The sequence below is a fragment of the Dromiciops gliroides genome, chromosome 4 (assembly GCF_019393635.1).
Source record: "Dromiciops gliroides isolate mDroGli1 chromosome 4, mDroGli1.pri, whole genome shotgun sequence".
Taxonomy (NCBI): Eukaryota; Metazoa; Chordata; class Mammalia; order Microbiotheria; family Microbiotheriidae; genus Dromiciops; species Dromiciops gliroides.
Genome location: NC_057864.1, coordinates 171,435,847 through 171,460,298, shown reverse-complemented (window position 1 = coordinate 171,460,298; position 24,452 = coordinate 171,435,847). Strand labels below are relative to the sequence as shown.

Below are 24,452 nucleotides of genomic sequence, written 5' to 3'. Positions count from 1 at the left end.
ACTCCCATTTCCAAATACTTTCCATTCATACTTCTATGAAATCCTTGGCTCCAGTGGGGGAAAACAATTCTAAAAACTAAGATTTCTTGAAGATGGGGAATAGATTAAAGAACCTCTACAAGGCTCTTTTTTATCAAAGACTTCCATAACCCTGAAGCCCAAGGTAGATCCAGGGCTTCTCACTTTTATACTAACTAGGAATATTTAGACTCAGGAAATAAACTGCACTCAGTCTCCTCCTATGTAATATTGGGTTATTCCTGTGTATTGGGTTAAGGGTTCTTGAAGGGAAGAAGCACTTACTGTGTGCTAGTCTCTGTGTTCAATGCTTTACAAATATTATCTCAGCTGATCCTCACAACAACCCTGGGGTTAAGTTCTATTATCCCCATTTTACAGATGAAGGAATTAAAGTAGACAGAGGTTGTCACTTTCTCTGGGTCAAACGGCTAGTTAGTGTCTAGGGTTTGATTTCAATTCAGGTGAGTTTGACTTCAGTCCCAGCACTCTGTCTACTTTGCCACCTGGCTGTCTTTATGGTTCTTTGGTTCTCCATCTCTAAAGACTTGGGAAGGATAGAGTAGGTAAGTGATAAGACTCAGGTGAGATTGCCAAGGAAAGGCTTTAAAGAACAAGTGTGGGGGGGGCAGCTAGGTGGCTCAGTGGATAGAGCACTGGCCTTGGATGCAGAAGGACCTGAGTTCAAATCCGGCCTCAGATACTTGACACTTACTAGCTGTGTGACCTTGGGCAAGTCACTTAACCCCAATTGCCTCACCCAAAAAAAGAACAAGTGTGTATAGGGGCAACTCTTGAAGGAGGTGAAGGAAATGGATTAATTTTAAAAAGGGGGGATCAGCATTCTAGGTAACTTGTGAACAGGAATAGAAGCTGTTTGCAAGGAATTTCAAGTGAATTTGTTTAACTAGAGATGAGGGCCTTTAATATAATTGACTGCTTCTTGCCTATGACCATCACATATAGCATTAAAGACAGCATAAAATTAAATTCCTGTGAAACATTTGACCAAAACAATTACTGCAAGACATTTATATACTTTCCCACAAAAGAAGGAAGATTGTGGATTCTTTTCTTTCCAAATAGCTGAGACAGAAATACAATGTATATTCCATGTCTATCCAAAAAATGTCTTAGACTCATGGGATCCTAGATTTAGAATTGGAAGGAATCCCAGAAATCATCAGATCCACCCCCCCCCCCATTTTTCTGATGTAGAAGCTGAGGCTTGTAAAGATTAAGTGACTTGCCTAGATTCCCACAGGATATACCTGTCTGAGAAGAGATAAGGAGATCCAAATAGCCTGAGGGCTATAAAATTTAGCAAACCAGCAAGGTAACCCAGGCTTATAGAAAGAAATGTATTACCTACATTGAGTGGGTGCAACATGAGAAAGCTAATGGCACAGACATTCACATTGCTGTTGTCCAGTCATTTCAGTTGTGTCCAACTCTTAGTGACCCCATTTAGGTTTTCCTTAGCAAAGATACTAGAATGGTTTGCTATTCTCATCTCCAGATCATTTTACAGATGCAGAAACTGAGGCAAACAGGGTTAAGTGACTCGCCCAGGGTCCCCTGGCTAATAAGTGTCTGAAGTCAGATTTGAATTCAAGAAAATGAGTCTGCTATCTCGATGCCCCATCATATGGGCATGTGTCCCAGCCAAATAATTCTCATACGGCTTAAATTCAACCAAGATCACCAAAGAACTCTGGGATACAAAGCTGAAGCTCACCAAAAAGAAATGAGAAAAGAATAAAGGTAAAGAAGTTATGAGGAAAAAAAGTCCACTATGTAGCTGCTTAAACTACTCAAATGAAAACAATGAAGATAAGGAAAAGGAAAAGGATGGGCTTTGAGAAAGGCATCTGGTGATCAGGTTGATGACAAGGAAAGCCTTGGCCAAAAGGAATTCCTAATGCTTGAAATACACATGGATGATTAGAAAAGGCTTTGGGAAAGTCAAACCTACCCATCTTGTTGTAAGGAGGCTGGACGAGACTTGATGGCAAGACAATGCCTTACTAACATATAAAACAACAGATGTGAGATGCTAAATACCAAGATGGGAGTGGTGATATAGAAAATAGGAAAAAGAGGAGAAGGTCCAAAAGAGAGAGGGGAAAACTTAGTTTTTCTTTATCCTACCCCCATTCCACCCCAAACTGCTTGTTTTAAGTTTAGCTTCTATTTGCTCTGTCTTATATGATTTGTGTATATTTTATATCCTCTAATAAAATGTAAGATCCTTGAAAACTTTTTGTTTCTTTTTTTTCTTTATATGCCCAGCACTTAGCACAGTGCCTGGCACATGGTAAGAGATCAATAAATGCTCCTTGATTATTTGATTGATTAACCTATCTTTTAAGACCCAAATGACCAAAATAATTTCTCCTGTATTTACATCTCATAGATACTTTTCACTCTGTCATTTATACTCTATAGTTTATTTACTTGTGGGCATGTCATTTCTCCTCCTATTGAAGATAACTTTATTTTTTAAAAATTTTTTTACAGGGCAATGAGGGTTAAGTGACTTGCCCAGGGTCACACAGCTAGTGTCAAGTGTCTGAGGCTAGATTTGAATTCAGGTAACTCCTGAATCCAAGGCCAGTGCTTTATCCACTGAGCCACCTAGCTGCCCCGAAGATAACTTTAGTTAGTTTTGTGAATATATGTAAGCTATTTCTCTTCCCTAAGTCTCAATTTCCTTATCTAAAGATGGAGTAAAAAATGCCTCTACTTCCTATCCCATAATTTAGCTATGAGAATACATGAAATGATGTGTGTAAAGTGCTCTGCAAATTTTAAGCACATAGAACTCTTAGCTATGCTTGTTCTTCCTCCACCAGGCCAGAAACACAGAAAACTGTAGACTAGAACAGATTTTTTAAAAATCCCCATGACTAGAATCTTCCTCCATTAGCAAACTAAAGCACGGCCCCATTATATTGAAGTTAATGGATCCCAGAGTAAAAGTATCATATCAATATTTTGGAAAGGCAGTAAATTCTATTTCTCGTGGAGCTGTCCAGCACACAGGGTGGGATACCATTGGATCACCAATCAAATTTGTCACCATAATTTAAAACAAAGAGACCTGCTAGAATTTCCTAGAGAAGAGACAAAAGCTCTTCACTGGAAAGCAGTGTCATTCTTCATCTTATTACTGTGGTTCTATAGTTCACAGATATAAAATCTTCTTGTTTGCAGCCATACCAAAACGATAATTCTTGCCCATTTCAATCTATGCAGGAGCTGTAGGCCTTTGACACTGGAAATCTGTGTTGCTGTCCCAGTTAATTCCAAAGGGTGCAAATCACCCTTTTCAAACCACAACACAGAAATAATTGCTGGTGAATGCCTATATTGGTAGCCTACTATGATGGCTACTACTGATTGCATAAGGGGTTGTTCACACAAATCTCTCTAAAATCCTACTCTGGAAAACTGTTCTGGCTTCCAATGGCGTCATGGGAGCCTAGAGACCTAGAATCTTTGGAATCATGTATTAAAATGGCATTCCTGGTCTGGAAGGTCTCCATACGAACTAATCATATTGCCATAGATAAAGGGTTCCCTTCAGCTAAGTGTTTTTGTAGTGTGATGGGGAAAAAAAACTGGACTAGGAAGAAAAATGTCTGGGTTCTAGTCATAGCTCTACCATTAACTAACCACTGTGACCTTGCATACGTTCCTCCTCTTCTTCGAACCTCAGTTTCCTCTCCATTAAATCTATGGTGGGAACAGACTAAATGATCTTTATGGCCCATCCCAGATCTAAATCATAAAGCCAATAGTCAGAAAGACTGGATAAAGCTAGGTTTTTGGTGGCCTGGATGCTTTCCCATACTTTCAACATTTCACCTCTCCCTAAAATACCATGTTTTTGTGCTATCCCTGGTTACCCAGAATCTCCCACTGGGTTATTCCTTACTTCAAAATTATCCCTCTTCCTCACTTCCTCTTCTCCAATAAGAATTTCATTCCCTTAGTACTTTGCTATGTGATACAATGGTTAGAACACTGGGCATAGGGCCCAAAATACCTGAGTTCAAATCCTGCCTTAGCCATGTACTGGCTACAGGACCCTAGGCAAGTCATTGAACATTCCTAATATTTAGTATGGTGGAGTTTGTTTCAATGGCCTCTAGGGTTCCTTCCAATTCTAAACTATGATGCTACAACATGAAATTGATTTGATCTTAGAGTGCCATAATAGAGGAAAATATTTTGATACAATTCAAAGAAGTGGGCTTGCTTTTCTTTATACTCTGAGTATTTGCCTAAGGCATCACTGGGCATTAAATAAGTGTTTATTGAATAAAGAAATGCATTAGTCTTCCCAGGGGCAATCACTTTTTAAAGAATTTACTCGGAGATAGTAATGTCCTGTTATCCTTTCCAGAATTTCACCCTTGGCCAACAGGGAAGGTATTTGGGGATTGAACAACCTTTTCTTTTCAAATCACACCATATTTATGAGTACTCAGTCTGCTCACATGTGAAATTTGTAACCTCATGTTTATGATGCCTTTAGCTAACTTGGTGAAGGAAGACAAGACAAATGTACTCGGGTGAAAAAAAAACTGTCTCAAACTAATTCTTTAGGGAGAGGAATGAGACTTGTAATTTCAATGGTATGCAAAACTCCTAGAAGAGGAAACTCTCTACTAATTTAAGTCAGCATCTTGTCTGTGACTCAGTTTTAACGAGTTCCCCAGAACAGTGGTGTCAAATTCAAATAATCAATCAATAAAAATTTATTAAGTGCCTACTGTATGCTGGTATTCAAATCCAATCTCAGACACTTACAAGAGGTGTGACCCTGTACAAGCCACTTAACCCTATTTGCCTCATGTGTAAAATGTGGGATAAGGAAATGGCAAATGACTCCAGTATCTTTGCCAAGAAAACCCCAAAAGAGGTCATAAAGAGTCAGACACAACTAAAAATGACTGAACAATAGCAACAAACATGTGCCAGGCCCTGTGCTTAGGACTGGGGATACAAAAAGAGTCAAAAGACAGTCCCTGACCTCCAGGAACTTAAAATCTAATGGAGGAGACAAATAGAAATGAGGGCCACTAAAGCCTAAATAAAGATCCCTGATGATTGTCTATGGAACTACATTATATATTATCTGTGTTCTTTGTATTTTCATTTATTTTGTTAAATATTTCCCAGTTCTATTTTAATCTGGTTCACGCCACACCCTGAAGGATTGCAGCTGCACTCTGGTGGGCCCCATGTTTGGCACTTAGGCCCTAAGAGAACCAAGAAGTCAAATGACTTCCCTGGGGTCACATAAGAAGTAGTGTCAAAGGTAGGAGGCCCATATGTCTTCCTGTCTCTGAGGGTAGCTTTTATCCACTACATCAAGCTAGGCAAGTTGGCATTACTCAAAGGAGAACCTCATCACTTTGGGCTATCTACTTAGTGTCTGCCCACCTTGGCTTTGAACCCATTGCTTCTAAACTCCATGTATGTATCCATCTCATGGATTTAAGATGGATTATTTTCATAGAATCTCAGAGCTCAGAAGGATCTCAAAGTCCATCCAATCTAAACCAGACATAAGCCTAGATCACAAATTTAAAACTGTAAGGCACCATTGAGATGATTTATTTAATCCAATCTCTTCATTTTGAACATGAGGAAACTGAAGTCCAAAGAGATTGAGTGATCTGTCAAAGGTTACAGAGGGAGTTAGTGTCAGAGCTAGGATTTGAACTCAGGTTTTTTTTTGCATTTCAAATCCAGTTCTCTTTTCCACTCCATCCACAATGAGGAGTTAACCAACCTTCAGTTAAAAGTTCCTAATAAGAGAGACTCCACTACATCCCAAAGAAGTTCATACACATAATAGCTCTAATTGTATAACCCTGTGAAAATCATTAACCCCATTTGCCTCAGTTTCTTTATCTGTAAAATGAAGTGGTAAAGTAAAAGGCAAAGCACTTCAGTATCTTTGTCAAGAAAACCCCAAATGGGGCCATGAAGAGTCAGACAAAACTGAAAACCACTGAACAAGAAGTTAGATCACAAAGCTAATAAGTGTCTGAGGATGGATTTGAATTCAGGTCTTCCTAACTCCGGGCTCAGCACTCCACCCTCTGGGGCATCTAGCTGACTCAAGAAAAGCATTCTTTCTTCTTTATTATGAATTCAAGTCTCTAAGTGAACAGGTAACCAATAAACATGCCCTAAAATCTTCACTTTACCCAGATTTCCCAGATAATGTTTCATGCAGACATCACATGGTATTTTGGGGAGCTCCATGCATCATCTTCCAATTTAGTTCAATTCAACAAGCATATTTTTACACTCCTACTGGTGCCAAGTAGTGGCTACTGGTGCTAGTCACTGAAGTCTACTACCGAGAATGCAATAGAAAGACAAAGATACATTGACCAAAAGAAAAATGAAATAGCCTTAGCTCTGAAGGAGCTTCCATTCTGCTGGCTGGAGTGGGAAGAACATCATATAGTCAGATGAATTATTACAGATCAATTTCTCAGGTCGGAGCACTAAGTGGATGAATCAGGAAAGGTTTCTTAGAGGAGTTGGCTTTTGAGTTAAGCCTTGAAGGGAGCTACTGATTCTCAGATGTGATAAGGGACAGTATTCTGGAATGGGGAATAACCTGTGCAAAAGTGAAGACCACCAGATATGGTAAGCATCAAATAGGTCAATTTTCTGGCTAGAATATAGGACATCTGGATTTTACAATGCTTACCACTCAGCTTGCGAACAACCGTTGCATCTGATTCTCCTTAATGCTGCACAATTTTAGAAGTTTCAAGTTAAACTTCTGTCATGCATGTGTCAAAGGACATCTTAACTTGCCATTCTCACCAATTGAAGATTTAAGCAGTGAGTACTTTCCTGTTCCTAAGATTGAGGTTAAGTGGAATCACCTACCTAACTTCATATTCAATCTTGCTGTAGGAATGACTACACAAGTTTCTCCCTTTTTATTTTCTAAGTACTTTCTTTGACTATGTTGTGGGCATTTGCATAGTCGAATTTACATTGAGATTACTTAGTCCTCTTTTCTGATAATATAACTTAACTAGAAGCCCCAAACTTGGGTTCTAGTCTACATCACCTCTAACTGGCTATACAATGTTGGATGAGTTGAGTTTCTTAGCCACTATATGGTATAATAGATACAGTGCCTGACCTGGAGTCGGGAAGACTTGTCTTCCTGAGTTCAAATCTGGCCTCAGACACTTACTTGCTGTGTGACCCTGGGCAAGTCACTTGACCTTGTTTGCCTTGGTTTCCTTATCTATAAAATGAGATGGAGAAGGGAATAGCAAACCATTCCAGTATCTTTGCCAAGAAAACCCCAAATGGGGTCATGAAGAGTCAGACTTGACTGAAAACGACTCAACAACAACAAAGTTGAGCTTCTGTTATGGACAGCATTCTGGCTTATAACTTTGGACTATATTTGCACTTTTCATCCCAAGAATGGTGCATTATTCTTGGAAAAGATCTGCTCCATCTCTGACTTGTGTGACTTTCACCAGGTTTCATGTGCTTCATCTATAAAATAATAACAATAGCAATATTAACAACACCTTTCCCATAGGAAGGCAAGGGTCTGGGCTAGAGAATATTTCAAGGGCATTTTAAATCAAACGACAAGTGTTTAATAAATGTCTGCTTTGTGCCAGGCATTGTGCTACTGTAACCTTTGTTCTCACTATTCTTTTTTTTTTTTTAGTGAGGCAATTGGGGTTAAGTGACTTGCCCAGGGTCACACAGCTAGTAAGTGTGTGTTAAGTGTCTGAGGCCGGATTTGAACTCATGTACTCCTGACTCCAGGGCCGGTGCTCTATCCACTGCACCACCTAGCTGCCCCTCTCACTATTCTTAAATGCCTATTCATCGATGTTTTGGAGAGCCAGAGACAAGAAAAAAGACATTTCCTGTTCTCAAGGACATTGAGATCTTAAGGTAGCAATGGAACATGTAAATGTGTAAATGAGATCATAAGAGATCTGGAAAGGAATTTGGAAAGGTTTCCCATGAGATAGAATGGGAATAATACATAGACATACTTCATATTTTTGCAAATTACTAAACTCTAGTTATACATAAATTATAGACACTAAAAGCAAAATTAGACCCAATATGCTCAAAGAATTAATATTTGTTTGATTTGCAATAGTTTTAGTCTCCTTTCTCAACCCTTACTACTCCCCCAACATAGTTCTACACACACACACACACACACACACACATGCACACACCCCTAATACTATAGCTGCTATTAATCTTCAGAGAAAAGGAAGTCTAAGATCTTTAACTTCTAAATACCCAAGGGATCCAGTCCAAAGTGCATCAACAAAGCATCAATGTTATTATATGCTAATTTGCTGAGTTCTATTCGCACCTGTATTAATCAGAATCTCTTTCCATCACCACTATAATTCCGTCCATTTCAACATCTTTCTCATTCTCTCTTCTTAGCTGTCTCTCTCTGTCTCTGTCTCTGTCTCTCTGTCTCTGTCTCTACACACACACACACACACACACACCAGAAAAGTATTACAATTCCATTCTTTTCTATGCCATTAGAGTTAAATTCAAATCTCCCAGCATTATCATTCATACAACTATTCCTCAGTTCTGGGGCTGATCATAAGCTCCCATTTCTCCTTCTTCTCTCCTTCTTTTAAAAGTTATTTCTTTGTCAGAAAGCATGTGAGGCGTTTCCCCTCCCTTTCCTCTTGACCCTCCTCTGTGGTCTGAACACTTCTTGAGCCAAGTGCTGAGTGCAGCGGCCATTCTTAGCTTTGCTAGACAAAGAAGATGGTTCCCTTAGCAACAGGAACCATGTGGAGGTCCTCAGAAGGGGTTTCTCCCTCTCCCTAGGTTTTCATTCAACTTTACAGCTCACCCTGATGTCTCTCCTGGAGGATACACCAACCAGGGTAGGAAAAAATGGTTCTGAATATACATAATTGGTAGTCAGGAGATAGTAGTTTTGTATTCAATGGGCAGAAAATATGAGGAGACTAGGTAAGTTATCACCTGGCTTGTCAAGTGGTGAACATCTCAAACAGAAGTTGAAGAAAAGTTGTAATTGCTCTGGTATACAATGACTTCTGAAACTACTATAGCTTGGGACTTCAAAGGGGATTTTCTAGTGGGCGTATACCTGTGGTGGGCAGAGGAGAAGGCTTTTATAGGCAAATTTTTACCTTGTTAGCAATATTGTCTCTTGTTGCCAGGCTTTCTTTCTTCTTACTCTTATCATTTTCCAGTATAGCAATCTGGGTCCCCAAGTGACATCACTTTTATGTTAATATCAACAATTATCCATTTTTTTCCAGGTCTCCTGTTTTCTTTTGATCTATTGAAAATGGGATTGGGGAAGTAGGGCATAGTAGGAAGTAATTCATTTTAAAGCTGTTGGGTAACATCTATTGCAGGCAGTCACTTATTTGTAGTCAAAGAGCACAGGACTAAGGGGCAATCTGAATGGGACATTTTAACCTCTAAGGAGTCACCTCTTTGAAGAATGATTATCCTCCAATCCTGCAATATGAGTTGTTATTTGTTTCACAGACTGGTATACTAGTTTGATCATGAAGGTCGGAAATGTAAATTCAATCTATAAGGAAGTTCATAGTAACAAAAATTTTGAACAAGAAATGACCTTAAAGACCTGATTCCAACTCTTTCATTTTATGTATAAGGAATTGTTAAGTGACTTTGTGAGATTCACTCATCTCTTAAGTGTCTGAGGCAGGTTTCAAACTCATGTCTTCTTGACTCTAATTCCAATACTCTATCCACTATGCCACCTCAGTGAGATCCTGATCAATTAGATGTTTCCCAATCAATTCTTTTTTTGGTGAGGCAATGGGGATCAAGTAACTTGCCCAGGGTCACACAGATAGTAAGTGTCAAGTATCTGAGGCAGAATTTGAACTCAGGTCCTCCTGAATCCAGGGCCAGTGCTCTATCCACTGCACTACCTAGCTGCCCCCTCCCAATCAATCTGATGAGATTACAGGGTATTAGTAATAGTTTAAGGGGCATCTGTTGGAAATCTTTCCCTGTAGAATAGAGGCATTTGTCACTTTATGGAGAGGTCACAGAATTTCTTATTGGTTCTCAGTGATTGAGACTGATTTCCAAGATAATTTATTAGCTGGGTTTGAGGAGAACAAGCTCTTATGGAAAGGGCTCTTTTTACTTTAGCCAACTGAACAGCTTAAGCCAATTTTGGACTTCATATGTACAGATTAGCATGCATTATTGAGTTATAGTAAGAGTCTTAGAAAACTGTAGGACCCTATGAAAAAGAGGTATGTACTGTAATGTCAAACAATTGTCCAAATGGAAACCCCCAAGTTCAATAAGAAATAATTGAAGAAAGGCAAAAGACCTTTTATTTTTTTTTAAAGTATACCTACATGGGGGAAGCTAGTTAAAAAACAAAGGACTAGTAAAACAAGACAAGGAGAAATAACTTAAGTATTACTGAACTTCATGAAAACCACACACACATGCATACACACAAATACTCATACACAGAAATGATACCATATCTTTTTAAAAATAAGAAAAAAAGAAAAAGAAAACTGTCCATAACTACTGCAACTCGGGGGCAAAGTAAAAAGAAACAGAATCCAGGTCACCACCTAAAATAAACTTCAAGCATATAACATACCTCAAAATGTTATTACCAAATCTTAAGCTTGTAGGTCAAAGAAAAAAAATTGCAAATGATCGGGAAGAAAGAGATCAGCCACAGTCAGTAACATGTGAGAATATGCAACAGTTATGAGAAAGGAGCAAAAAAATTGTAGTATGGTAATACTAAAAGACAAAATATAAGGAATTATAACTCCAAATAGCTTATCCTGAAAAGCTGAGCATAATTCTATTGAGGAAAAATAAATCATTATAGACTCAAAAACTCCCAAATATTCTTGTTGAGAAAACCAGAGCTCAGTAGAATCTGAAATGTAAATGTAGGAGGCAAAAGAAACCTGGAGAGGTAAGCAATTTGGACAATTTGAAAATGTTATATGATGATCAAGTACATACTTTTTTGGGGGGGTGGCAGGGCAATGAGGGTTAAGTGACTTGCCCAGGGTCACATAGCTTGTGTCAAGAGTCTGAGGCCAGATTTGAACTCAGGTTCTCTTGAATTCATGGTATTTTATCCATTTTACCACCTAGCTGTCCCCAAACACATCTCTTATGAAGGAGAAATTAAAAGTAAAGAGAGATTAAAAATGGAATACTATTATTTGGTTTTGATCTGGATGAAGAGAAGAGCATAGGATAATAAGATCATAAAGTTAGTCTATAGATGGCTAGTATTGATTACATTATCTTTCTTTCCTCCCATCCTTTTCCTTTATATACAGGGGTATGAAAGGTAAAGAAGAGAAACACTATAATAGGATATAGTGGAGCAAAACAAACAAATGAACAAAAAACCCTTAACAATTATAAATTGTGAATATGAATAGGATGTCTTTACATGTAAAATTCACAAACAGAATGCATTGAAAAGAAAAATTTAACTATGTTGTTACAAGAAATAGATTTAAAAACAAAGATTCACAGAGTTAAAAATGGGAGGTTAGGATATAATCTATTATGTCTCAGTTTAATCCAAAAGAACTAGGGTGAGAATCATGATCTCAGACAAGGAGAAATTAAGAATAAAAATGGTTAAAAGAGATATTAGGGAAATTAATAAAGATTAAAAGGAGATCACAAGGAGTATATATATTTCTTAGACTTATATGGCAACTTTAGAAAAATTAGTTATATGCCAGGGCATAGACTCAGAAACAAAGGCAGAAAAGTAAAAGTATTAAACTTATTCCTTACATTCCACAATACAATTCAATTTGGAATTAATAGGATGAAGTTGAAGAAAGGATTAAAATTTAAATGGAAACTAAATATGATAATTATAAAGAATGAATGGGTTATTGAACAAATCCTTAAAAACATGCTTAATTTTATCAAAGAAAATCAGAATTATGAGATAATATACCAAAGCCTTGAAATCCATCCAAGGCAGTCCTTAGAGGAAAACTCACCTCTAACCTTTAATTAACAAAAGATAGAAAGAAGAGATCAGTAAATGGAAAGTGCAACTAAAAGAAAACAGAACATTAACAAACCAAAAATATAAAAATAAATACAAAATAGAGAAAACAAAAATGAGATAAAATTATAAAGAAAAATTTGCTTCTTAAGTAAGGCTAAGAGCTGATTTTAGAAGAATGTTAAAATAGAGGACCCAGTAACTGATGTATAAAAGGGGGTAAAAACAGATGACCACTTTAATGAAAAAAAGAGAATTCCCCATAGATGAAGAAAAAATGAAAAACTGTTAGAGACTATTATGAAAGCCAAATTGAAAATTTAAATTAGGGACAGCTAGGTGACACAGTGAATAAAGTACCAGCCCTGGATTCAGGAGGACGTGAGTTCAAATCCAGCCTCAGACACTTGATACTTCCTACGTATGTGACCTTGGGCAAGTCACTTAACCCTCATTGCCCCACCAAAAACAAAAACAAAAACAAACAAAAAAACTTGTAAAAATGTTTTTAGCAACTCTTTGTGGTGGCTAAGAATTGGAAATCAAAGGAATGCCCATCAATTGGGGATTGACTGAACAAGCTGTGGTATATGATTGTAACAGAATATTATTGTACTATAAGAAATGACAAGCAGTATGATTTCAGAAAAACCTGGAAAGACTCATATGAACTGATGTTTAGTTAAGTGAGCAGAACCAGGAGGACATTGGGCACAGTGACAGCATTATTGTTCTATGAGCAATTGTGAATGACTTAACTGCTCTCAGCAATACAATGATCCAAGACAATCCCAAAGGGCTGATGATGAAGCATACTATCCACCTCCAGAGAAATAACTGATATTGATTGAACACAGACTAAAAAAAAGAGTACTTGTGGATTCTACATATATAACCTATATCATATTGTTTGCTGTCTTGTGGAGGGGGTAGGAAATGGAGGGAGGGAGAAAAATTTGGAACTCTAAATCTTATAAAAATGAATTTTGAAAAATTAAATTAATGAATATTTACAAAAACTTATACTGGTATAAATATATACAAAAATGTAAAATGCTTATGTGAACAGAATTAGTTATAAACAATCTGAATAGCTCAATTTCAAAAAGAAATTGAGCAAATCATAAATAGCCTCCTAAAGATGGTGGAGAAACTTCTGACTAGCAATGCAAACAAATTTGTCATATAAAGTATTTATATAAATTGATATGTATTTCTTATTTACAAAATAGTTATTTAAGGAATTAAAATCTTAAGTTATACGTATTATAATATGTCTAGGTATATCTAAATATAATCATGTAGAAAATGTATATATGTCACATATGTGTTTTGTGTATATGATATCTATGTTTGATGTGTATAAAATATAATTATATATCACAAATAAAATAAAAAATTAAAACAAAAAACCGCCAAAGAGGCTATAGCACTATACCGAAAAAGATTATTCATATACCATGTTCAGGTTGTAGTTATATGAGAAATATAGGGATAGTTCAACATTAAGAAAACTATAAATATAATCTACTATATTTTAAACAAAAATCATATGATTATATCGACATATATAAAAATAATTTGATAAAATATTATAATCATTTATGTTAAAAAATGAAAAGGAGCTCAGGAATAATTGTACTTTTCCTTGATATGATAAATACTATCTAATCAATCCATCAATCAATAAAGAGTAAGTACCTATCATGTACCAGGAATTTTTTTGAGGTGCTAGAGATACAAATACAAACAATGTAATAATTTCCACTCTCCAGGAGGTTACATTCTAACAGAAAAGACAATAACACATTTATAAATATAAATATAAGGAATAAATATATTACAATAATTAAGAATAAGGTATTTTGGAAAGAAAGGCACTAGCATTTGGGAGAATTAGGAGAGGCTTCACATAGAAAGTGGTGCTTAAGCTAAATCTTGAAGGAAGAATGGGATTCCATAAAGTAGATATGAGAAGAGTAAAAGTTTGGGATAGCCAACTTACAGTCATGGAGATAAGAGATGGAGTATCACGTGTGAGGAATAGAGAGAACAATTTGACTGGATCACAGAAGGGACAAAAATATTCAATGAGGTTGGGGCCAAGGCTCTGAAGGTCTTTTTTGTTCTTGTTGTTTTGGCTTTTTGCAGGGAAATGGGGGTTAAGTGACTTGCCCGGGGTCACACAGCTAGTAAGTGTCAAGTGTCTGAGGTCAGATGTGAACTCAGGTCCTCCTGAATCCAGGGCTGGTGCTCTATCCACTGTGCCACCTAGCGCCCCCCCCCCCGAAAGTCTTTTAAAAAGCCAACTAGAAAGGTTTGCATTTTATTCTAGAGACAATAGGGTATCACTTAAGTTTATTGAACGGGGACCTGAGATGGTCAAATATGTGTTTGAGGAAAATCATTTTAGCAAGAATGTGGAGGGTAGACTAGAGTGGGGAGAGACAGGAGGAAGCCCATTATACTTTTGGATAACTCAATTAGGTAATCTCTTCTTTCATCAAGCCCATATGTCCCTCTTTGTAGGATTTTTTCATTGCTCCTAATTCTACCATTAAGGGCCAAGCAGAAGACATGACACCCCTCCTCCTTCAGATACTTGGGAGGCAGCTATCATGTCTCCAACATCTTTTCTTCTTCTACAGGTTAAACATCCCAAGCTCCTTCAAATGGTCCTCCTATTTCTAGAGCACTCTCCAGTTATCAGTGTCCTTCCTAAAATTTAGTTCCCAGACAATAACACTTAAGAGTGATTTCCCTAATGATCCCTTTTCTAAAATGTTCTAGAATTTCCCCAGTAATCAAAATTAAGCTCACTGACCTATAATTACAGATTGATTTTCTCTTCATGTTTTGAAAAAAAAATGGAACAATGTTCACTCTTCAATTCTGAGATTGCTCTCCTGCTCTCCAGGATCTTTCAAAGCTTGATGGCAGAGGCTCAACAATCATGTCTGTTGGTTCTTTCAATACCTGAACACATTGTTCATCTGTGCTTTGTGACTTGAACTTCGCCAAATGCATCTCTTCTTATTTCTCTCCCCATCTTGGGTGTGTTTTTTCTGTCCTTTCCTGTCTAAAACCATCCTGCTTGGCAGAGAAAACAAAAGCAAAATATAAAGATGCTCAGTAAGAGGGTGAAAAATGAATTGAATGGTTTATTTTTTCTACCCAGTTGCTCAAGTCAGAATCACTTTTGTGTCCAAGCATGTAAAATGATCACTTGCAGATCCACTCTCTGGCTTATATCACTTGTAGACTATAGATATTTTTTACTGGGGTAAGGCAGGGTTGATGGATTCAGTCACTGTCTATTAGTCCCATTGTTTGGTACTTTGTTCATGAAAAGACCTATGTCTGTTTTCTTGTGTTGGTACCTTATTGGGATGATAGGAGAGTTGGTCCCACTAGCTTTCTCCCAGTACCAACCTATGTCACTCAGCATTGGCTACTGATGGCCTCCCTACCAGCAAAGAGACCTACAATTTCATTAGTCTTTCACTCAAATTGCAAATTGCGTTATAATTATAGCACCTACCTCAGAGTTGTTACAAGCATCAAATGAGATAAAATAGTAAAATGTTTTGCAAACTTTAAAGCACTCTAGAAATGCTAGTTGTCCTCATTGTCATCATCATCATTCATCATTGTTGTTGTCGCTTTGTTTTTGTTGCTCATTTAGTGTGACTTAGAAAGAGACCACAAAGAAGTATCTCCTGATGAACCTATGGGTCAGTACTGTTTTTTCTCAGTGTTAATGTCTGTGAATTGATGGTCTGTCCCTGATACAGGCAAAGTAGGTGACTGTCTGCATACGTTATGATTTGAAGAGTGACAAGAGGCCCCACTTGCCTTCAAGTGCATCCCCTTAGACCTACCTACGGTATCTGAAATCCCTTCCATGAGAGGCATTCCTTTGAGTTCATAGCCCTTTAGTTGGTCTTCCTGTATTCAGTCCCTTTTTCCTTTGATTTAACTTCTAGATATCTGCCAAACTGATGATTTGGGGGGGGGGTCAGGGCAATTGGGGTTAAGTGACTTGCCCAGGGTCACACAGCTAGTAAGTGTCTGAGGCTGGATTTGAACTCAGGTCCTCCTAACTCCAGGGCCGGTGCTCTATCCATTGCACCACCTAGCTGCCCCAAAACTGATGATTTTAAAGTGAAGAGCTGACCATGTTAGTCTTGTACTTAAAAAGATTCAGAGGCTCCTCATTGTCTTTAGGTGAGAATACAAGTCTTTCTATTTGGCATTTGATACCTTTACAATCTGTCTCTAACCTACCTTTGTAGACTGATTCTACCTCTCTCCCTCTCTCTCTCTCTCTCTCTCTCTCTCTCTCTCTCTCTCTCTCTCCCTCTCTCTCTCCCTCCCTCTCTCTCTCTCTCCCTCTCTCTCTCTCTCCCTCCCTCTCTCTCTCTCTCTCTCTCTCTCTCTCTCTCTCTCTCTCTCTCTCTCTCTCTCTCTCACACACACACACACACACACACACATTCTGCAGTCTAACCAAACTGGATTTCTTGCTATTGATACCATCTCATCTCTGTCTCTTCACCTTTGCCCAGACTGTTCTTCCTTCCTAAGATATTCTCCAACCTTAATTTTTTGCCTTTTAAATCATCTAGCCACCTTCAAGACACAACTCAAATGTCACCTACTACCAGAGGTCATGCCTAAATCCCCTGGCTATGAATATCTTCCTCTACTTGCCTGTAATTACTATAGTTAATATCCTCCTCTCCTTGCCTGTAATTATAATAGTATTTATTTTGTACATATCCTATAGTTAACTATCTGTGAACATGCTATAGTACTCTAATAGAATGTGAGCTCCCTGAGAGCAAGGACTGTTTGTTCCACTTCTATATTTCCATCAGTAGCAGCAATCTTGTATTGGTGGGTTTTTTTTTTTTTTTTTTTAGTGAGGCAATTGGGGTTAAGTGACTTGCCCAGGGTCACACAGCTAGTAAGTGTTAAGTGTCTGAGGCCAGATTTGAACTCAGGAACTCCTGAATCCAGGGCCAGTGCTCTATCCACTGTGCCACCTAGCTGCCCCGGTGCTTTTTTTGGAATCACATAGGCTAAATAAACATTCTGAGTACTTTCTTTTTTTTTTTTTTTTTTTTGCGTGGCAATGGGGGTTAAGTGACTTGCCCAGGGTCACACAGCTAGTAAGTGTTAAGTGTCTGAGGCCGGATTTGAACTCAGGTACTCCTGACTCCAGGGCCAGTGCTCTATCCACTGCACCACCTAGCCACCCCTCTCACTATTCTTCTTTTTTTTTGGTGAGGCAATTTGGTGAGGCCCCTGAGTACTTTCAATTGATCCTCATACTTGTGTTCTATAACATTCTCCAGATTATCAACATCCTTCCTAAAATATGGTGCCCAGACATCAACATTTATGTTATGACCTTCCTAATGATACCTTTTATAATATGGTCTAGAATTTTGCTGGGAATCAAAGTTAAGATCACCAACCAATAATTATAGACTTTTCCTCCTCTTTTTGTTTTGAAAAATTGGAACATAGTAGGCACTTAATAAATAAGTATTAATTGAACAAAAGGTGTGACTATTGGTAAGTATGGTAATGTATACTCACAAGGGGCAGAGATATGGGTAGGACTCGGCAGGGGGAGTGTTTTCTCACTCCTTGTAGTATCCTTGTAGGGTATGGTTGTCTAATTATGTACTCTGTGTGTGTGTGTGTATAGACACCACCGACTCCAATTTTTCTATCCCACTCACTACAAGATCCAATATCAGGGGCAGCTGGGTGGCACAGTGGATAGAGCACCAGCCCTGGATTCAGGAGGACCTCAGTTCAAATCTGGCCTCAGACACTTAACACACTTACTAGCTGTGTGACCCTGGGCAAGTCACTTAACCCCAATTGATTCACCAAAATTAAAACAAAAGCAAAAACAAACAAACAAAAACCTTATATTCTGGGGCAGCTAGGTGGCACAGTGGATAGAACACCGGCCCTGGATTCAGGAGGACATGAGTTCAAATCCTGCCTCAGACACTTGACACTTACTAGCTGTGTGACCCTGGGCAAGTCACTTAACCCCAATTGCCTCGCCAAAAAAAAAAAAAAAGATCCAATATGAGATTTTCTCTAGGTAGCTGGTTGTAAAGTGGATAGTGGATAGTGAACTGGACTTGGAGTTGGTAAGTCATGAGTTCAAATATGACTTCAGATACTTACTAGCTGTGTGACTCTGAGTAAGTCGCTTAACCTCTTGGTAGCTTAATTCCCTCATCTATAAAATGAGGATAAAAATAGCACCTAGCTTCCAGGGTTATTGTAAGGATAAGATAGAATAATGTTTGCACAACACTTTGTAAACCTTAAAGAGCTATATAAATGCTAGTTGTTATTATTATCATCATTACCATATCTTTATTATTATTCCCACCTTCCTACAGAGGTCCAGGGCATTTATAAACTCATTAATCTTTTGGGACTCTGGGTGTGAAGTTTCATTCATCACACAACCACTTCTGTGCACATGAAACTCAGACCAAAAAAATCAACCCTGAGCTTCTGGTATGAATTATGTCTGTGGTTTATGGAATGCCTCAAAGCCCTAGAAAGCACCTATTTTCACAGCACACCACAGAAAGAGAAATGCAGTCCTGGACTCTACCCTCTAACATTTTAATATCTAGCATAAACAGCACTGACATTTATTTTTAAGCATAAAGAGATAATGAAAAGAACAAATACAAAAACAAATATAAATTAAAAAAAATAAACACCAATGCTAATATCATCAGTGTCTAAAACTTTCCCTCCAGTGGATTGTAAGCTTCTTACAGACAGGGGCTGTTTCCTTTTTGTCTTTGTGGCTGTTAGGTAGTCGGCAGTTAACAAATACTCACTGAATTGCATTGGTGGAAAGAAGATTATATAATGTAATATTAAATAGAAATATAGTGGGGGGTGGGGGAAAGATCAAGGGGTTTTTATCATCAGGGTGGGGTAGTAGACAAGGCCAGTCTTCTTTTCAACACTGTGACCCTAAAGGACCCATAGTTCTGTGACTGAAACTTTTCTCACTAAAGTGATATAGACTGTGGATTCCATTAGAGAAAATGAATGCTTTGCTCCAAAGAGAAAATTTTATTTTTACCCTGTATTTTTCCTTCCATTTCTATGAAAAAGTGTTACATATATGTATATATACATGCATGTATCTATTCATTCATTAATTTATGTTTATCTACCCATTTATTTACTTATTTGTGCACTGAAGCACCCTTGACTATCTCCCAAACACTTGGATTCAAGGAGTCATGCAGCATTATTCATTTCTTCATCTTGAGGTGATATAAAAACATCACCATACAATTCTTGGTCATTCCAACTTCCCAGAGAGCCTACATAAGACAGAACCATAGCTTTTAGTTGTACTAAATAATCTCCCAGACCTGCTGGCCCTTGAGGAACTTGAACAGTTATCCAACAAACAGATAATCCTAACTCTTACAATTATTCATTACATTTTGACAATCTAACACTGTATAGAGCAATAGGTTGGGTAAGACATTCTGCCACCACCTTATTCAGTACCATCCTACATTTATGACTCCAAAATAGTGTCCATTGCCTTTTAGAGAGGTCCTAGTATCTAGGATAGCAAGGGAACGTTATAAATTACCTAGTTCAACTCTCTCATTTTGTAAATGATGGGTTCATCGAGAAAGGAGAGGCAATGTGATATATTATGTAGTATTAGAGATAGAATGATCTGGGTTCAAATCCTACCCCTGACATATAAAAGACATGTGACCATGATTGGGTTACTTTATTTCTCAGTACTCTACCCAGACATGCATTGGTAAAAGGAGTTTTTACAGTGAAAGGTCCCTAGAGTGATTATATATATAGGTCCACACATTGATTGATTGATTGATTGCAGGGCAGTGAGGGTTAAGTGACTTGCCTAGGGTCACACAGCTAGTCAAGTGTCTGAGTCCGGATTTGAACTCAGGTCCTGCTGAAGCCAGCGCCAGTGCATTATCCACCTAGCTGCCCCCTTTTTTCCACACATTTTTTTAAGTCTATGTTTAAAATTAGTTGGAACATTATCAATTATCTAGTTATAGAATCACAGATTCTAAGCATTATGAGGGAGGCCAGCCATCTATTCTAAACCAAAACTGAACAAAAATCCCTTCTACAAGATGTCTGAAAATTTGTCAATCAGTATTTGTTTAAAGACCTCCATAAGGGAGAATTCACTATCTCCTGAATCCATTCATTGAACTTTTAAATAGCTCTAATTATCAGGAAATTATTTCTTATACCTAGACAAAAGCTGCCATTTTGCAACTTCTGCCATTGTTCTATCCTCTGGGACTAAACAAAACACTTAAAATCCCTCTCCCACCACTTAAGTTCCTTGCCTTGCCTTGCCTTGCCTTGCCTTGCCTTGCCTTGCCTTGCCTTGCCTTGCCTTGCCTTGCCTTGCCTTGCCTTGCCTTGCCTTGCCTTGCCTTGCCTTGCCTTGCCTTGCCTTGCCTTGCCTTGCCTTGCCTTGCCTTGCCTTGCCTTCCCTTGCCTTGCCTTGCCTTGCCTTCCCTTGCCTTGCCTTGCCTTGCCTTGCCTTGCCTTGCCTTGCCTTGCCTTGCCTTGCCTTGCCTTGCCTTGCCTTGCCTTGCCTTGCCTTGCCTTGCCTTGCCTTGCCTTGCCTTGCCTTGCCTTGCCTTGCCTTGCCTTGCCTTGCCTTGCCTTGCCTTCCCTTGCCTTCCCTTCCCTTGCCTTGCCTTGCCTTGCCTTCCCTTGCCTTGCCTTCCCTTGCCTTGCCTTCCCTTGCCTTGCCTTCCCTTGCCTTGCCTTCCCTTGCCTTGCCTTGCCTTGCCTTCCCTTGCCTTGCCTTCCCTTGCCTTGCCTTCCCTTGCCTTGCCTTCCCTTGCCTTGCCTTCCCTTGCCTTGCCTTCCCTTGCCTTCCCTTCCCTTGCCTTCCCTTCCCTTCCCTTCCCTTCCCTTCCCTTCCCTTCCCTTCCCTTCCCTTCCCTTCCCTTCCCTTCCCTTCCCTTCCCTTCCCTTCCCTTCCCTTCCCTTCCCTTCCCTTCCCTTCCCTTCCCTTCCCTTCCCTTCCCTTCCCTTCCCTTCCCTTCCCTTCCCTTCCCTTCCCTTCCCTTCCCTTCCCTTCCCTTCCCTTCCCTTCCCTTCCCTTCCCTTCCCTTCCCTTCCCTTCCCTTCCCTTCCCTTCCCTTCCCTTCCCTTCCCTTCCCTTCCCTTCCCTTCCCTTCCCTTCCCTTCCCTTCCCTTCCCTTCCCTTCCCTTCCCTTCCCTTCCCTTCCCTTCCCTTCCCTTCCCTTCCCTTCCCTTCCCTTCCCTTCCCTTCCCTTCCCTTCCCTTCCCTTCCCTTCCCTTCCCTTCCCTTCCCTTCCCTTCCCTTCCCTTCCCTTCCCTTCCCTTCCCTTCCCTTCCCTTCCCTTCCCTTCCCTTCCCTTCCCTTCCCTTCCCTTCCCTTCCCTTCCCTTCCCTTCCCTTCCCTTCCCTTCCCTTCCCTTCCCTTCCCTTCCCTTCCCTTCCCTTCCCTTCCCTTCCCTTCCCTTCCCTTCCCACATTTTGACAATGTAGTGGGGACAAAAATCATTTGCAAGAAACTGTGGAAGATAGGTAGAATGGTGGATAAGGACACTGGAATTGAAGTCAGGAAGACCTGAGTTCAAATTTGGCCTCAGACTCTTACTAGCTGTGTGACCTTGAGCAAGTCACATGACCCTCTGTAAAATGAGTTGGAGAAGGAAATGGCAAACCACTCTAATATCTTTGACAATAAAACTCCAAATAAGGTCACGAAGAGTTAGACATGACTGAAATGACTAAACACTGATGACAAAGTCCATGACAGCTGACTTTGGAGGGTATAACTGATCTTTGGTATGTTTCCCTTCCTTCCCTACCTCAGCTTCAACTCTCCATATTACCCTTTCCTTGTCTATTTCCATTTTTATTCTGGCATTTAATATCTATGACCACCACAACAGAAATGAATGATGGGAATAGAGAAAGGAACAGACAAGCAAATCTCTGCAGGCCTGACTTTGGCTTTCAAGGGATGAGCATCTATTATATTGTTCTAGACAGAAAAAACAGGAAAAAAGAAATGGTCCCTGAACTCTTGGAGCTTACAGTCATGAACAGGAAATATTCAAATGAGCAAAAATGAGCAACTGTGTTAAAAGACATGAGAACAGATAGACCACGAAACAGAACAGGTGAGAGAAAGAAAATGTTAGAGAAGTAGCCCATGCTAAAAAGAAATCATTTTTACAGGTGTGGTTGACTTCACTGAGACTTAAAACTATGAAACATAGCATGCATTCCTGCCCCCACCCCCACCCCAAATAAAAGCTCAGAGAAATCTTTGACCCATTTCATAGAAAAGGCTACAGACAGGAGAATTGGGAAAAGTTTTGGTCAAAGCATTTAGAGTTAAGACCGTATTTCAAATATGATAATCCTTAGGAATATTTAATAACATGTGAAGCAAACTGATGTGGAATTGCTTTATTTAAATCAATTTAGTCATTTGTGTTGCTACATTAAAAAAGAATTTCTAGCCCTCTTATTTATGGAAACATCTATGTACTACCATCCCAGTGCAGTCTGGACAAAAAAAGGGCCAATTTTGTTGAATTCTGTCTAGTATGACAGCTCTCTCCATCTCCCAAGTGAAAGTAATCATTCATTTTGTATTTAATCTATAGCCAGAAAGTGATACTCAATACTGAGCTTGGCATTTTATTTTGTGTTTGGATGGGATTGGAACCAGCTGATTGGCTTAAAAGTTTATGGTCCGACTGCATCGCCTAAGACGATGCCCTCATGAATCAGTCATTCAGCATATAATGACCTAATATTCATAATTTAAAATCTGACATTCACCACACAATCCTTGCCCTGTCATTGCCTACAGTTCTATTTCGGTGCATCACAGTTTGCTGGAGTTTACTGCTCCGTCCCAGGGGTCTGGGGGCATTTTTTTTCAGACAATCCTTAAATAAATACAAGATTGATTTCATTTATCTTTTTTGCTGGCCAGTATATATTTACCCAAATATTATTTCATTGCTCCTTTAGGTTATTCTGATGGGTGGTAACTTCTGGGTGTTTGAATTTGGTGGAATTAATGCTAGAAAATGTAATTTGGAGAGATTTCACTTGAGCTCTCTGCTGCACTGGTCTCAGAGAGCTCCACCCCTACCCATACACACCCCCACCACCCCTACTCCAGCCCCCTCTGACATACACACAGTAATATTACTGTAGTGGTGGTGGTCACTGTTTACTTAGAACATTGTCAGTCTTTGCAGTTTGGTGAAATGCTTTCAGAGTTGGGGTTTGGGCTGTATTTATGTTTGTCGGACAGGAAAGTGTGTGTGCGTTAGGGGGGTGGGAGGCAGAAGGGAGCAGAACGTCTACCTTTCTGCATGTTGTCAGACTAGGGATGGTAATGGAAAGGGAGTTAAAAGATTATGGCACATAAACCTTAAGGCAGGGAGGGGGAGGTAATTAGCCGATCGACCAGAGAGAGAGCGGTCTGGTGTTAATGTCACGCTGTGTATTTGTGGGGCAATGGAGCTAGGGCACTTTGTCAGGGTCCAGTCTGCTTTTGCAGACATACACAGAGTAAGCAGGAGATTAATCCATGTGGTTCTAACCACCTTTCATATCTTTACAGCTGAACATTTTTTATAGAAATCAATTAGTCCTCTGTCTCTGCAATTTTATTATGAGCCTCTGTCCAAGTTTCTGGCAAGCTCTTTAAGAGAATGATTGATGGTAAACTTTCATAATGAATAAAAAATGAACCCTCCCCCAGGAATTAATGTAGTGGAGAGAAAGTAAATGATAAAAATTACAAACTCCAAAAGTCACTAAGAAACCAATGTTAGATCAGTGTGGTCGTTGTTATACTCAGGGTTCTACCCCCTTCCTGTTGAAAGCCCTCCCCCACCTTTTTTTTTTTTTTTGCATAAGTACTCAGAATCCAATTTACTATGGAAACTTCAGGGGAGTTCTTTGCCTATTATTGAACTTGTTGGAAAGTAAAGAAGCATTCATTTGCCAGTCTCATAAATGCCACTTTGATGACTTAGGTTCATTGTAGATGAAGAATCCTGAACAAAAAAAAAAATTAAAAAATAAATATAAAGGAACCCTAGGTTTTTGACATAGGGGAAATGTATATGTGATGGGAACTAGGCTAATCAGCTTTCATTCAATTAGTCTACGAACAGAATAATGATAAGGGCAAAATCCCATCCTAATGAACTCCATGGGAGAGCTAGGTTGTTTTATTATA

At 39.0% G+C, this 24,452-nt stretch overlaps 1 protein-coding gene across 1 annotated transcript in view; it reads left to right on the top strand.

Moving 5' to 3' along the window:
* The first annotated feature begins 8,905 nt into the window (after nucleotides 1–8,905).
* Nucleotides 8,906–24,452, top strand: part of LOC122754780 (ankyrin repeat and fibronectin type-III domain-containing protein 1-like) — a 237,240-nt gene continuing 221,693 nt past the window's right edge. Inside the window, exon 1 of the mRNA XM_044003238.1 lies at nucleotides 8,906–8,969. Coding sequence (XP_043859173.1) covers nucleotides 8,940–8,969 — 30 coding nt within the window. The 5' untranslated portion in view covers nucleotides 8,906–8,939. The remainder of the gene's footprint in view (nucleotides 8,970–24,452) is intronic.